At 46.6% G+C, this 15638-nt stretch overlaps 2 protein-coding genes across 4 annotated transcripts in view; one reads left to right on the top strand and one right to left on the bottom strand.

The window, feature by feature from the left end:
- RIIAD1 (regulatory subunit of type II PKA R-subunit domain containing 1) overlaps positions 1 to 2499 on the top strand; it is an 8259-nt gene extending 5760 nt beyond the window's left edge. The window contains exons 3-5 of the mRNA XM_017877655.1: positions 473 to 519; positions 1658 to 1785; positions 2381 to 2499. Of these exons, the coding sequence (XP_017733144.1) occupies positions 473 to 519; positions 1658 to 1728 (118 nt within the window). The 3' untranslated portion in view covers positions 1729 to 1785; positions 2381 to 2499. The remainder of the gene's footprint in view (positions 1 to 472; positions 520 to 1657; positions 1786 to 2380) is intronic.
- The window catches only part of MRPL9 (mitochondrial ribosomal protein L9), a 40552-nt gene continuing 26833 nt past the window's right edge, over positions 1920 to 15638 (bottom strand). Inside the window, exons 7-8 of one of the 3 annotated variants that reach the window (XM_017877650.1) lie at positions 3099 to 3209; positions 1920 to 2299 (exon numbers count right to left, since the gene is read on the bottom strand). In XM_017877650.1, coding sequence (XP_017733139.1) covers positions 2273 to 2299; positions 3099 to 3209 — 138 coding nt within the window. In that variant the 3' untranslated portion in view covers positions 1920 to 2272. Of the gene's footprint in view, positions 2300 to 2586; positions 3210 to 15638 lie in introns of those variants that run through there. The other 2 variants (XM_017877652.1, XM_017877649.1) reach the window with 2 other exon arrangements.

Below are 15638 nucleotides of genomic sequence, written 5' to 3'. Positions count from 1 at the left end.
AAAAAAAAAAAAAAAAAAAAAAAAAAAATAGCCAGCGCAGTGGCACATGTCTGTAGTCCCAACTAGTTGAGAGGCTGGACATGGGAGGATCTCTTGAGCCAGGGAGGGTGATTGTGTCACTGTATTCCAGGCTGGGTGACAGAGCAAGACCCTGTCTCAAATAAATAAATAAATGCACACATAAAAAAGGTTGTTGATGGAATGACAAGCCCCACTTGACTGCAGCACAGCTCTTTTGTGATGTAAGCAATATCCTAGTGTATTGACATTTAGGATGCTTTGCTCCTTGCCTTAGATATGGAGTTGAAGGAAAATCACGAATGAAAGAGTCTTTGTCAGGAGTCTGAGGGTTTATTGACTCCCAAGATGGTCGTGTCTCAGGTTAATCTGTGAAAGCACAGGACCTGAAGCGTAGCCACAGCCTGCCTTAAAGTCTGCTTTACCTCCCATCCTATCCCTTCATGTTTTCCAGAGAAATATTTTTGAAAAGACCAGACAACATCCTAGAATTTGCTGCAGGTGAGTAAGGCAGCATCGGTTTTGGGTATCTGACAAAGCCAGCACGGGGAGCATGTTTATGAGTTTAGACTTGAATGAGCCCAGGATTCTCCCTGCAGAGTCTGGGGTACTCCTTCACCCGATGTCCCCCATGGGAACTTTTTCTCAGCTTTTCTTTCCTCCATCATCATTTCCTCAAAATGAGGACAGACCAGAAATGAGGCAGAACTTCCTCGTGGTGAGGATCGTTAAGAATTTTGAGATTCCCAAAGGAACATAGCGGCAGCTTTTCCCTTGGGAATCTTAAAACAGGGCTCTCAACCCTAGCTGTGCATCAGAATCACCTGGGGAGCTTTTAGAACTACTGATGCTCAGGCCCCACGCCCAGAGTTTTATTTAATTAGTCTGGGGTGGGGCCCAGCATACAGAGCTTTAAAGACTCCCCAGGTGATTCTAATGGACTGGCTGCCCGAGATGCCTTAAGGTCAATGGTATTTAGAGGGAAAGGATGGGTCCGACAATTTCTTGGGTCCTGTTAGTCCTGAGAATTGGGTACTTCCCAGACCTCAAACCATTGCTAATGGAATCTCAATACGCCTTTGCTAGCGCAGCAGATGCTGCCTCTGATTCACAGTGTGCTGGGTGTATAAAAACCCTCATCTGGCGTCATCCTGTGAGAGCTTGGCTCTCCTCTGAGAGGGTATTCTCAGAGAAGGCGTGATCGCTCAGAGACGGGAGCTGGCAAGCCGAGCTGAGACAAGAATAATACTTGGCATTTATTTGGGCCCCAAGATGGGCCTGGAGCAGAAAACCCAGAGAATCCCTGAGCCCTCTGATGGCTCTCTGTGCGTCAGCAGGCGGAGGAGCAAACGGTGCAGCACAGGGTAGGTGGGGGGTGGGGGCAGGCACAGCGTGGAGGGGCGGCAGCCAGCCTCTGGGCGCCCTTCCTGGGAATGTTGGAGCTGGCAGACTCAGAACTGCTTGGGTGGGGGCAGTGACCGCTCATTTTACCATATTACATTGTAAAGCAGGGCCACTAGTAGCAGTCCTGCTAGTACCAAGCCATCCTAACTTTTTGGTGGAGTAAGCTGTTTCCTTCCGTGGGTAAGTCTTTTCCCTTTGGGTATAGATGATGTCTTCTTTTTGATTTTTATCCCAGACTACTTCACGGATCCAAGACTTCCCAGCAAGATTCACATGCAGCTAATTAAAGACAAGAAAGTGGCTTAATTAGCAAAATCATGATGCTCGGCTGTTGGGAGAGACCAGACAGAATCCAGCCTCAGGGTGAGTGTTAACCTCACTTACAGACAGAGGCTTCTTTACTCTTGTGAAAATAAGCTCTGGTTTGTTGGTCCAGGGTGTATGTGAAAGAAATCAAGTGGAGAATTTAAAAGAGAAGTTTAATGCAAATGTTTAGTTTTTCCTACACTGTTTTGGGGAATTAGGGACTGTGAAGAGAGGCCCAGGGTTGATCTGTCATGTCAGTATCAGGAAGCTTCTTAATGTAGTGGAATGGATTAAGAGAGTGGAATTGGCAGTACAGTTCAGGGGTAAAGATGGCAACAGGGAGATGGGGAGGGGACCATTAGCATCAAGATGATGTTCCTGCTGGTGGTCTTTCCCGTGTGACCTTGGTGGTGAGAGGAGAGATGTTTCCATTGCTTCTGGAAGGGGTGGGAGCAGTTTCCCTCCTTGCATCTTGGATTGGGCACTTTCCCATTCCTGCCTCATCTTCAAGCCAGGCTGTGCCATTGAGGCCACCACAAGTTTTTCAGGCAGAATTATTCCTGAAATGATACTGAAAGTGGGATTAAAAAAAAAAAAATGAGGTGGGAAAAGGTCACACTCCTAATCTAGTGGAACCATTTTTGTTTTGCAGGGTCATCTGGAGGCATGAGAGCCCTCCTGCCATCAGTGTGGGTTTCCAAGCTGCCTTGGGCTCTGTCTACTGTCGCAAAAGCTTTCAAAGATATTCATTAAACACAGACCTTCCTGCTCTCTCTGCTTTATTTCACTCAAGAGGAGGAAACCATCCTTCATGGGAGGGCTGCTCTGCCCCACTTTGACATGTGAGGCAGCAGGCCTGTTTCCGCTTTCAGGGCGGCCAGGGGCCTCTTGCTGGGTCCGTGGGCTGTCATGCCCACCCCCTGAGAAGAACACAGCTGATCACGGGGGCACAGAAACAAGCGAGTCGATGCTTCAGCTGTGGTTTTGTTTTCTTGTTTGTCTTACTTCCTGGGTTACTGTACAGAGTGTAAGGTGATGATTAACTTTGATTTCCATAGAAGCAATTGTAAGAGGAATTGGGCTGGAAGGACATCAGGATAATGTGAGATTAGCCACAGAAAACCCATTCAGGGTCCTGGATATTGTGAAATATGTGCCCAACAAGGGATTTGGGAGTTGTGGGCTTTGTTCTCGAGGACTTTGGGGAACTTGCTGCCCATCCACTTGATTTCAGGTAAGAGGTGTGGGAGTGGACCAGATGGCCTCAGGAAGTCCTTTTCAGGCCTAGGAGCTTGGGGGTCTTTCGTGGTTATGTCCTACCCCTCTGGCCTGCACGATCCGCTGGCTCCACTGTAGAAAGAACCTCTCACCTGTGCGTTACTTGTCAACATCACCATAGCAACAGAAGCCCAGACCAAAGCAGGGGTTGTATTATTTTTATTTGCCTTGTCTCTGTCGGCCTTGTTCCTAGCTGCCATCACCTGCAGTAGTAGAAAGGGCAACAAAACAGCGTGTTTAAAGAACTATTAAAACTATACATAATAAGCTATGGAATAGGACCTTGAGGAGTTATTTTTAGTGCCTTCAGAGTCACACTTCAGGAGCTATGGCACTGACAATAAGATATCCTTCTTTAGAAAATCCAAACGAACACTTTAGCAAAAAACACACATGTACTAAGGACCTCTGATGTGAAGTGTTACATTAGACAATGCGAGAACTTTTCCTGGGGAAAGAGACCTGGAACAATGTGGGGAGAGAGCAAAGCATTTTCCAAGATGCTGTAGCACATGATTTAATGCTGGGAGAGTATAGTGGTTCATTCTTGGGGGAGTTTCCTGGCAGAAATAAGAAATCCTTTTAAAATATTTACACTTGAGGGACATTTCAATGCCTGCCTGAGTAAAGAATGAATTTAGCACATGTTCATAGGGCATCTACTTTGTGTGAGATGCTGTGCTATGTCCTGGGGGCAAGACATAAAGATAGTCCCGCCACAGAGTTGTTTATAGTCTGAGGAGTGGGCTTCTCTTCTCCCATAACTTTACCTGTCTAAATATCTCACCTATTAGACTGAAAGCTCCATAAGGGCAGGGACCAAACCTGAAAATCTAACTTGTTCACTACTGAATTCCTGACTCCTAGCAGTCTTTGGCAAATAGCAGGCACTCAGCAAGCATTTGCAGAGAACATGCTTGTCTGCATAATTGAATGAGCAGTCGCATTACATCAATTGCTATATTGGCAATTATATACCTCTGATGGAAGTAGGCACATAATATAAGGGGAGGTAGAAGAAAAAGCACCAGGTTTGCCTGGGAGAGTGAGGGCAATCCCATGAGAACTGGCATGTGATGGATTAGAAAGGGTTTGCCAGCCAGGCACGGTGGCTCACACCTGTAATCCCAGCACTTTGGGAGGCCGAAGCAGGCAGATCACAAGGTCAGGAATTTGAGACCAGCCTGGCCAATATGGTGACACCCCGTCTCTACTAAAAATACAAAAACTAGCCAGGCGAGGTAGCACACGCTTGTAGTCCCAGCTACTCGGGAGGCTGAGGCAGAAGAATCATTTGAACCCGGGTTGCAATGAGCCGAGATCGTGCCACTGCACTCCAGCCTGGGTGACACAGGAGACTCAGTCAGTCTCAAAAAAAAAAAAAAAAAAAAAAGGGTTTGACAGGCAGATCTGGGAAGAGAGTAGTCAAGAGCACCTTGGTGCTTCCACTCTGCTGAGCAGAATGGTGGTAGCAAGTCCTTTTTGTCACCTGCTTATCCTTATCCTTTTCTTCCTTGCTAACGGAACTCCAGGTTTGCTGAGGGCAGTAGCGGGTTCAGCCCCAGGTAGTGGATGGAATTTGGTCTGGGCCAGCCATAACAATGGCATTCCCTGACTTCCCAGGCTTCCTTGCAGCTTGGGGCAGCCATTTATTCATGGGCTAGAGGTAAAAGTGTGCTGGGGGTTCTACAAAAACCTTTGCTTTTCTTAACAAAAAACCAGAGTTGGGGACAACAGATTAGGTTGGAATAACCCTCCCCTTTCTGATTTGGACGTGAATGTGATGTCTCGAGCTATACAGTCATCTTTTTTTTTTTTTTTTTTTTTTGAGACAGAGTGTTATTCTCTTGCCCAGGCTAGAGTGCAGGGGCGCAATCTTGGCTCACTACAACCTCTGCCTCCCGGGTTCAAGTGATTCTCCTGCCTCAGCCTCCCGAGCAGGTAGGATTACAGGCATGTGCCACCATGCCCAGCTAATTTTTGTATTTTTAGTAGAGACAGGGTTTCACCATGTTGGTCAGGTTGGTCTCAAACTCTTGGCCTCATGTGATCCGCCCGCCTTGACCTCCCAAAGTGCTGGGATTACAGGCGTGAGTCACCGCACTCAGCCTGAGCAGCCATCTCAAGACCATGAGGTAACCAGTGTGAGGGTGAAAGCCAGACCTCTAGAACAGCAGAAAGGGAAGATGGGGAGACCCTGAGGTCCTGATGGCATCTTTGAGCACTTAAACAGCCCAGAAATCACCCACCTACCTTCAGACTTCTTGGCAAATGAGAATAGTGAATCTCTTTTGTTTCAAAATCAAACCAGAGTTTACATCCTGTTCCACCACTTACTAGATGTCTGGCCTTGTCCAAATCACTTCACTTCCTTGAGCACTGGGTTTCTCATCTTTAAGACCTACAATACCCACCTCTCCAGGTCGTTTGGATTAGAGATAAAGAATGGACAGTACCTGGCGCATGGGAGATGTTTGCTAGTGGCACACCCCCTGGGTGAGGCATGAAGTACAAGGGTAGGTGTGGTGATAGGAAAAGCCAGATAAGAAGGTAGGACAAATCAAAGGGTACTGTGTACTAGGCAAAGGAGGTTAGGTTTTTATCTTGTAGGCAATGGAGAGCTAGCAAATAATTGTAAGCCGAGGGGAATTTATAAAGAGATTTGTATTGAGAAAGTATAATAGCGTGGAAGACAAATTAGGGGAAACTAAGTCTAGAAATGGGAAGACCTGTAGGGAGACGATCATAATTGTCCAAGCTGTTTGGGCATGGTGGCTCACACCTGTAATCCCAGCACTTTGGGAGACTGAGGCGGACGTGAGGTCAGGAGTTCGAGACCAGACTGGCCACCATGGTGAAACCCTGTCTCTACCAAAAAACCCCACTAAAATTAGCTGGGTGTAGTGGCGCACACCTGTGTTCTCAGCTACTTAGGAAGTTGAGATGGGAAGATCGCCTGAGCCTGGGAGGTCAAGGCTGCAGTGAGCCGAGGTCGCGCCACTGTACTCCACTGTACTCCAGCCTGGGCAACAGTGAGACTCTTTTTTTTTTTTTTTTTAATAATTGTCCAAGGTGTCATTTTCTCTCCCCTGCCCCTTTTCAGTTGCTTCTTACCCTGGTCTCTGCTGACTCTCTGTCCACTATTTCAGCTGGGAATGTATTTAGGTGTAGGTAACAGAAAATGAAATTTATAGTGACTTAAACAAATAATGGGGTCATTTTTCTCACCTAAACAGTTCAGCAGTAGGCAAGAGTCAAAGGGTCAATGATGTTGACAAGTACCCAGACCAGGTTTTTTCTGTCCTCACTCTACCAGCTTAGCCTGTCCCTTCGTGGCTGTGAGGCCTCCTGCACTCTCAGGTGTCCTCTTTACATTTCAGGCAGGGAGAAGGGCAGAGAGTTGCGCCAGCTGACTTTGTCCCTTTTTATCAGCAAAGACAAGCTTTCTCCGAAGGTCTCCCACCTCCCCGTCACTGGCCAGACCAGGGTCACGCGGCCTATCCTAAGCTCAACAGAGACCAGGAATGGGAGGAAAACTGCTGGGTGAGACCCAAATCAGCATCTGTCCCACCTGCACTCCCTGATCCATCTTCTATGTAACAGCTAGGATAATTCTTGTTTTAAAGTTTAATTTTATTGATTTTTGAGACAGTCTTGTTCTGTCACTCAGGTTGGAGTACAGTGTAGCTCACTGGAACTTCAAACTTTTGGGCTCAAACAGTCCTCTTACTTCAGCCTCCCTAGTACTAGGACTACAGGTATATGCCACCACTAATTAAAAAAAATTTTTTGTAGGCTGGGTGCGGTGGCTCACACCTGTATTCCCAACACTTTGGGAAGCCAAGACAGTGGATCACTTGAGGTCAAGAGTTCGAGACCAGCCTGGCCAACATGGTGAAACCTCATCTCTACTAAAAATACAAAATAAATTAACTGGGTATGGTGGCACACACTTGTAATCCCGACTACTTGGGAGGCTGAGGTAGGAGAATCACTTAAACTCAGAAGGCAGAGGTTGCAGTGAGCTGAGATCATGCCACTGCACTCCAGCCTGGGTGACAGAGCAAGACTCCATCTCAAAAAAAAAATTTTTTTTTTGTAGGCATGGGTTGCCTAGGTTGCCGTGTTGTCCAGACTGGCTCAAACTCCTGGGCTCAAGTGATCCTCTTGCCTCAGTCTCTCAAAATGTTGGGATTATAGGTGTTAGCCTCCACACCTGGCCTAGAATGATCTTTTAAGAAACTGAAATCAGCCGGGCGCGGTGGCTCACGCCTGTAATCCCAGCACTTTGGGAAGCCGAGGTGGGCGGATCACGAGGTCAGGAGATGGAGACCATCCTGGCTAACACAGTGAAACCCCATCTCTACTAAAATACAAAAAAATTAGCCGGGCGTAGCGGCGGGCGCCTGTAGTCCCAGCTACTCGGGAGGCTGAGGCAGGAGAATGGCATGAACCCGGGAGGCGGAGCTTGCAGTGAGCCGAGATCGCGCCACTGCACTCCAGCCTGGGGCAGAGCGAGACTCCGTCTCAAAAAAAAAAACAAAAAACAAAAAACAAAAAACAAAAAAAGAAACTGAAATCAGAGTATGCCCTCTCCTGCCTAAAACCCATTAGTGGTTTCCCATGAGCTTAAAATCCAGATGGCACTCCAGGGGCTACAAAGCTTTGCAAGACCCCATCCACCTCTCAGAGTTACCTACTCTTTCCCTCTCACTTCACTATGTTCTAGCCACACTGATCTTTTTTCTGTTCCTCAAACATGCCAAGGTAGTTTCCATTTTAGTGCCTTTGAACTCTCCCTGATTTCTCTGCTCCAGATGTTCACATGGCTCGTGATGGAAGTTGGAATGTCCTGTGCTGAAAGGAAGAGAGAATTCCACCATGAGTGGCTTAAACAAACAGGGCTTGCTTTTCTCCCATAGTGAGTCTGGGGGTGGTGGCTGCTGGCCTTGGTTCAGGGCCTGCATCTCTCTAGAGTTTCCTTTCTTTCTCTCACGATCAGAGGAGGACCAGGAGGACCAGAAGGACCAGGAAGGGACTCTGCCAATGCAATTGTCTTTTTTTTTTTTTTTTTTCCAGAAAAGTGAGAGCTTTCCCTCCACCACAGCTGACTTTCATTGGCCAGAACTGTGGACGTGCCCCCTCTTGAAGGGAGGCTGGAAAATGGAGTATTTCAGCAGCCAACAGTGCCCTAGACAGCTTCTTGTCACTGCCACAGAGTCCTTTCCTAGTGAGCCAACTAAAGTAGCCTCCCCCAGATATTTTTCAATATTTAACTAAAAAATACCTCCCCTTTGTACAGGCACAGTGGCTCAAGCCTGTAATCCCAGGACTTTGGGAGGCCAAGGCAAGTGGATCACGAGTTCATGAGATTGAAACCATCCTGGCCAACATGGTGAAACCTCATCTCTACTAAAAATACAAAAATCAACTGGGCGTGGTGGCAGACGCCTGTAATCCCAGCTCCTCAGGAGGCTGAGGCAGGAGAGTTGCTTGAACCTGGGAGGTGGAAGTTGCAGTGAGCCAAGATGGCACCACTGTACTCCAGCCTGGAGACAGAGTGAGACTCCGTCTAAAAAAAAAAAAATATATATATATACATACACACACACACACACACACACACACACACACACATATATACCCCAGTCATTCTTCTCACATCATTTTGTTTTGTTTTATTCATATCCCCTATCACTGTCTGATATTGTCTTGGTTATTTTGTTGTTACTATCTGTGGCCCCAAGAATGCGTGCTCCAGTGAGGCCTTGTCAGCCCTGTTCATCACTCTGTGACCAGCACCCACAGTAGTGTCTTTTTGTAGAGATGGGTTGCCCAGATTGCCTTGTTGCCCAGGCTGGTCTCAAACTCCTAGGCTCAAGTGATCCTCTTGCCTCAGTCTCTCAAAGTGTTGAGATTACAGGTCTGAGCCTCCACACCTGGCCTAGAATGATCTTTTAAGAAACTGAAATCGGAGTATGCACTCTCCTGCAGTCTCAGTGTAACCTCCGCCTCCTGGATTCCAGCAATTTTCCTGCCTCAGCCTCCTGAGTAGTTGAGATTACAGGTGTGCGCCACCACACCCAGCTAATTTTTGTATTTTTACCAAGTTGGTCAGGCTGGTCTCGATCTCCTGACCTCGTGCAGCTGCTCAATATGCATTTGCTGAAAGATAAGTTGATGGGGTGTTGGAAGACTGAACTGCAGGATGAGGCCTTGATATATGCAGTGGCATGAAAACAGGAGGTGAATTCTAGACATATTTAGGAAGGGGAATTGGCAGGACCTGTAATTTGAATGGGATAGAGTTATTACAGAAGTTGTAGATTCTAGATTGACTTCCAGGTTTTTTGCACGGGAAGAAGAGGAATGCTGGACTCATTCACTAATACAGAGGGGAAGCAGGTAGGGGCAGGGGAAATGGGGAGATGAATTTTGGCCAAAAGGTTTCCACTGAGTTTGCAACTGGGTCATGGTGATGTGAACATGAATAACTTCAGTGGGGTAAGCAGAAGTCAGATTGTGATAAACTTGGTGGCAATTGTGAGATGAAGACATGGAATTACATTCACAGTGCCCTTGAAGACAGCTTTCTAGGAGCATGGCTGGGAGAGGAAATGGAGAAAGGGCAGTCGTTGGAAGGAGAAGCAGGGTCAAGGGTGGGTTCTTGTAATGGGAGATGTTTGAGCATCCAGTAATTTGATGCTTTCATCTCTTCTGATATATTTTACTTTTAAGCTAAAGTTAGGAGTGTCTTGAAATTGCTGCTCAGATTGGATCTGATATCCCGAGAGCAAACACACAAGCTAATAAGCTGGCTACAGGCAGGCCTGCTTTGCCACCTAGTGACCTTCAGCAAACCCTCCCTGTCAGGTTCCTCATCTTCAAAATTGGAGCAGTAGTTCTCCTTAGGCTTGCAGTAAGGACTGCCTCAGTGTGTGGTTGCCTTGCTGTGTCTACCGGGTGGGAAGGAAGGGCAACGTCTGGAAAGCAGGCCACTCTCAGTCTAGCTGGACTGGCCTCTGCTGCCCTCTCCTGGGCATGTCTGCAGAGTTGACACACTGTTCAGAGAAGGCGGGCTCAAGGCCTGAGTGGAGTGTCAGCAGAAGGGAGAGAAGAGGAAACAAGGCTAGGCTGGGAGTGGGAAAATAGTAACAAACACACAGATTCCTGTAATAGAAAGTTCTTTAGATGTTACAAAGACCAGGGCCTTAGCCCTGGGCAGTGCTGCTTCAATGAGTACCTTAGATGTTTACTTCTTTCTTTTTTTTTGCGATGGAGTCCACAGGCTGGAGTGCCGTTTTGATATCTCCGCCCACTGCAACCTCTGCCTCCTGAGTTCAAGTGATTCTCATGTCTCAGCCTCCCGAGCAGATAGGATTACAGGCATGTGCCACCATGCCCAGCTAATTTTTGTATTTTTAGTAGAGACGGGGATTCACCATGTTGGTCAGGTTTGTCTCAAACTTGTGATCTCAAGTGATCCACCCGCCTTGGCCTCCCAAAGTACTTGGATTATAGGCGTGAACCACCGTACCCATTCAATGTTTACTTCTTTAAAGTATCTGAAGAGAAACCTTGCAAATTGATTATTCATTCATTTATTCATTCACTTATTTACTCATTCAACAAATATTAAGGCATATTATATACTCAAGATGCAAAGTTTTGGGAATAAGACACACTCCTCAAGGAACCCATGGTCTAGTGAGTGAAGACAGATATATAGATACATAGATAATTACAGTACAATTTCAAAAGTAAAATGTAAGATGCACAGTGTATTCTTGATTACATGTACTCAATAGTTAATATATTTTGGATCTGTGTCCCCACCCAAATCTCAGGTCAAATTGTAATTCCCAATGTTGGAGGTGGGACTGGTGGGAGGTGATTGGATCGGGGGGTGGTTTCTCATGAATGGTTTAACACCATCCCCTTGGTGCTGTTCTCATGATGGTGAGTTCTCTTGAGATCTGGTTGTTTAAAAGTGTGTAACACCTTCCCAGTCTCTCTTGGTCCTGGTACTGCCATGTAAGATATTTATTCCATCTTTGCCTTCTGCTATGATTTGAAGCTTCCTGAGGCCTCCCCAGAAGCAGTTGCTGCCATGCTTCCTGTACAGCCTATGAAACCATGAGCCAATTTTTCTTTATAAATTACCTGCTCTCAGATAGGTTTTTTGTTGTTGTTGTTGTTGGGTTTTTTTTTTTTTTTTTTTTTTTTTTTTTTTTTTTTGAGATGGAGTCTTGCTCTGTTGCCCAGGCTGGAATGCAGTGGCACAATCTTGGCTCACTGCAACCTCTGCCTCCCAAGTTCAAGTGATTCTCCTGCCTCAGCCTCCTGAGTCGCTAGGATTACAGGTGTATGCCACCACACCTGGCTAATTTTTTGTATTTTTAGTAGAGTCGGGGTTTCACCATGTTGGTCAGACTGGTCTCAAACTCCTGACCTTGTGATTCACCCACCTTGGCCTTCCAAAGTGCTGGGATTACAGGCGTGAGCCACCGCACCTGGCCTTCAGGTATTTCTTTATAGCAATGTGAGAAGAGACTAATACATAAAATTGATTCTGAGGAGTAGGGCTTTGCTATAAAGATACCTGAAGATGTGGAAGCAGCTTTGGAATTGGGTAACCGGCAGAGGTTGGAAGAGTGTGGTGTGGAGGGCTCAGAAGAAGATAGGAAGATGAAGGAAAGTTTGGAACTTCCTAGAGACTTGTTAAATTGTTGTGACAAAAATGTTGATAGTGATATGGACAAAAAGTCTAGGCTGATGAAGTCTCAGAAGGAGATGAGGAACTGATTGGGAACTGGAGCAAAAGTCACCTTTGTTATATGTTAGCAAACAACCTGGTGGTATTGTGCCCCATCCTAGGGATCTGTGGAACTTTGAACTTGAGAGTGATGATTTAGGGTATCTGGTGGAAGAAATTTCTAAGCAGCAAAGCACTCAAGATATGGACTGGCTGTTTCTAACAACCTATCTCATATGCACGAGCAAAGAAATGATGTAAAATTGAAACTTATATTTAAAGGGGAAGTAGAGCATAAAAGCTTTAGAAAAATTTTCAGCCCAGTCATGTGATAGAATAGAAAAGCCCATTTTCAGGGGAGAAATTCCAAGCAGGCTACAGAAATTTGCATAAGTAAAAAGGAACCAAGTGCTAATATCCAAGACAATGGGGAAAATGCCTTGAAAGCATTTCAGAGACCTCCCCATGCAGTCCCTCCCATCATACACCAGGAGCCCTAAGAGAGAGGAATGGTTTCGTGGGCCAGGCCCAGGGTCCTGCTGTCCTGCGCAGCCTCAGGACACTACTGCTCATATCCTGGCCATTCCAGTTCCAAAGGGGCCAAGGTACTGCTCAGAGGGTGCAAACCCTAGGCCTTGGTGGCTTTCATGTAGTGTTAAGCCTGTGGGTGCACAGAGTGCAAGAGCTGAAGCTTGAGAACCTCTGCCTAGATTTCAGAGGATGTATGGAAAAGTCTGGATGTCCAGGCAGAACCCTGCTGGTAAGGGTGGAGCCCTCACAGAGACCCTCTATTAGGGCAGTGCAGAGAGGAAATGTGGGGTTGGAGCCCCGCAACACAGTCCCCACTGGGGCACTGCCTAGTGGAGCTATGAGAAGCAGGTCACCACCTTCCAGACCCTGAAATGTTTGAGCCACTGACAGCTTGCATCCTTAACCTCAAAAAGTTCCAGTCACTCAATGCCAGCCCATGAGAGCAACTGTAGGGTCTGAACCCTGCAAAGCCATAGGGCAGAGCTGCTCAAGGCTTTGAGAGCCCACTTCTTGCATCACTGTGCCCTGAGTGTGAGACATGGAGTCAAAGGAGATGATTTTGGAGTTTTAAGATTTAATAACTTCCCTGCTGGGTTTCAGACTTGTGTGGGGCCTGTAGCCCCTTTCTTTTGACTGATTTCTCCCTTTTCAAACAGGAATATTTACCCAATGCCTATACCTTCATTGTATCTTGGAAGTAACCAACCTGTTTTTGATTTTACAGGCTCATAGGTCGAAGGGACTAGCCTTGTCTCAGATGAGACTTTGGACTTTTGAGTAATGCTGGAAGGAGTTAAGACTTCAAGGGACTGTTGGGAAGGCATGATTGTATTTTGCAACATGAGAAGGACATGAAATTGGGAAGTGTCCAGGGGTGGAATATTTTTGGATCTGTGTCCTCTCTCAAATATCATGTTAAATTGGAATCCCCCGTGTTGGAGGTGGGGCCTGGTGGGAGGTGATTGGATCATGGGAGAGGGTTTCTTATGAATAGTTTAGCACCATCCCCTTGGTGCCTTTCTTGTGATAGTGAGTTCTTGTGAGATCTGGTTGTTTAAAAATGTGTAGCACCTCCCCCAACCTTTGATCCTGCTTCTGCCATGTAAGATGCTCTCCCCACTTTGCCTTCTACCATGATTAGAAGCTTCCTGAGGCCCTTCTGGAAGCACATACTGCCATACTTCCTGTACAGCCTGTGGAACTGTGAGCCAATTAAATCTCTTTTCTTTATAAATTGTCCAGTCTCAGGTATTTCTTTATAGCAATGTGAGAACAGGCATAGCTTTGTTAGGAGTAATTTTTTTTTTTTTTTGAGACGGAATCTCGCTCTGTCACCAGGCTGGAGTGCAGTGGTGTGATCTCAGCTCACTGCAACCTTCAACTCCCTGTTTCAAGCGATTCTCCTGCCTCAGTCTCCTGAGTAGCTGGGATTACAGGCATGCACCACCATGCCCAGCTAATTTTTGTATTTTTAGTAGAGATGGGGTTTCACTATGTTGGCCAGGATGGTCTCGATCTCCTGACCTTGTGATCCACCTGCATCAGCCTCCCAAAGTGCTGGGATTACAGGCATGAGCCACTGCACCCAGCCAGGACTAATCTTGAATAAAATCCAAACACAATGTCTGTCTGGCTTTGAAATACACCACTGTATGATTTCTTTTCCTCTGTGATGCCCCTTCAATGGTAAAGTAACATGGTAAAGTAACCTTGTGAAATTCCATAACCAAACCAACGAGGAAGAAAGAGTAGCTGTTTAGAGCTGCAAGAAATATCTAAAAAATACTTATCTAGGTGAGAAGTATCAAAAAAATGTATCTCAGTTCTCATATTTAAAGGTACTATAGGCCGGGCACAGTGGCTCAGGTCTATAATCCCAGCACTTTGGGAGGCCAAGACGTGTGGATCACCTGAGGTTGGGAGTTCGCAACCAACCTGACCAACATGGTGAAACCCCATCTCTATTAAAAATACAAAAAATTAGCTGGCTGTGATGGTGCATGCCTGTAATCCCAGCTACTTTGGAGGCTGAGGCAGGAGAATCGTTTGAACTCGGGAGGCAGAGGTTGCAGTGAACCAAAATCACACCATGGCAGTCCAGCCTAGGCAACAAGAGTGAAACTCTTGTCTCAAAAAAAAAAAAAAAAAGATAAAAGGTACTATAGTGGATACTGTGGTGCCACCCAGATGCCCACCCCCATCAGGACTGAAGCATTCATGCTTGTCCTCCCCCCAGCACTTCTGGGAATTTTGGGTGACTGACAGTTCCCAGTTGCACTAGCATTTCCGGGAATTTGGGTGACTGACAGTTCCCAGCTGAGCTTCCTCCAGGAGTTGCCCTCAACTGAAAATTTATTCAAGATTATGCCCCCTCCTAAGACAGCCTGCATCTGCTGATCAATGTGGAAGTATATTCCCCTGCCTGATTCTAATTTCCTTGTCTCGGTGGGGCACAACTCTGCAGGGCCACAATAGTTCCTGAGTTCCTGCTCTCCAGTTCTAAGGCCTTCACTTTCTCCCAATGTTGTTGATCCTGAGAGCATGACTTAATGAACTTCTTTTTTATTTTACTCAAATCTCCATCTGAGAGTATGTTTCCCGAGGAACCCAGACTGACAGTCAGTGCCAAGAGTGCTGAGGAAGCACATTTTTTTTTTTTTTTTTGGAGACGGAGTCTCGCTCTGTCGCCCAGGCTGGAGTGCAGTGGCCGGATCTCAGCTCACTGCAAGCTCCGTCTCTGGTTTACGCCATTCTCCTGCCTCAGTCTCCCGAGTAGCCGGGACTACAGGCACCCGCCACTTCGCCCGGCTAGTTTTTTGTATTTTTTAGTAGAGACGGGGTTTCACCGTGTTAGCCAGGATGGTCTCGATCTCCTGACCTCGTGATCCACCCATCTCGGCCTCCCAAAGTGCTGGGATTACAGGCTTGAGCCACCGCGCCCGGCCGGAAGCACATTCTAAAATGAGATTCTAAATTGGAAATACCTGCTGGCCCGCTGACAGGGAGGGCCACTAGCAGCAGGTGGAGCATGGAGATTCCCTAGCAGGGGATCAGTGCAACTGTCAAAGCTTTCACTAGTGCTGAACTGGGATGGGATCCTGAGGCAAGGTAATGCTTAGTGGGGGAAATATATCAGGTCGGATAAATATATCAGATTTCATAAAGACAATGGAATTGGATGGCTAGCTGGAGGCAATTAATGCATTGGACAAAGGCAATGAAAGGTTGAGGGTGACTGATCACCAAATAAAGGCTAAGAGTGAAAGCCCAAGGCCCTCTTTAGCAATTTAAAAGATATTTTTTATCTTTTGCATCTAGAGGCCCCCAAAAATTGAGAATAAGGTCC

This window comes from Rhinopithecus bieti, unplaced genomic scaffold, assembly GCF_001698545.2.
Source record: "Rhinopithecus bieti isolate Rb0 unplaced genomic scaffold, ASM169854v2 scaffold_10548, whole genome shotgun sequence".
Classification (NCBI taxonomy): domain Eukaryota; kingdom Metazoa; phylum Chordata; class Mammalia; order Primates; family Cercopithecidae; genus Rhinopithecus; species Rhinopithecus bieti.
Note: the sequence above shows the minus strand (reverse complement) of the source record. Positions and strands in the feature narration are given on the sequence as shown.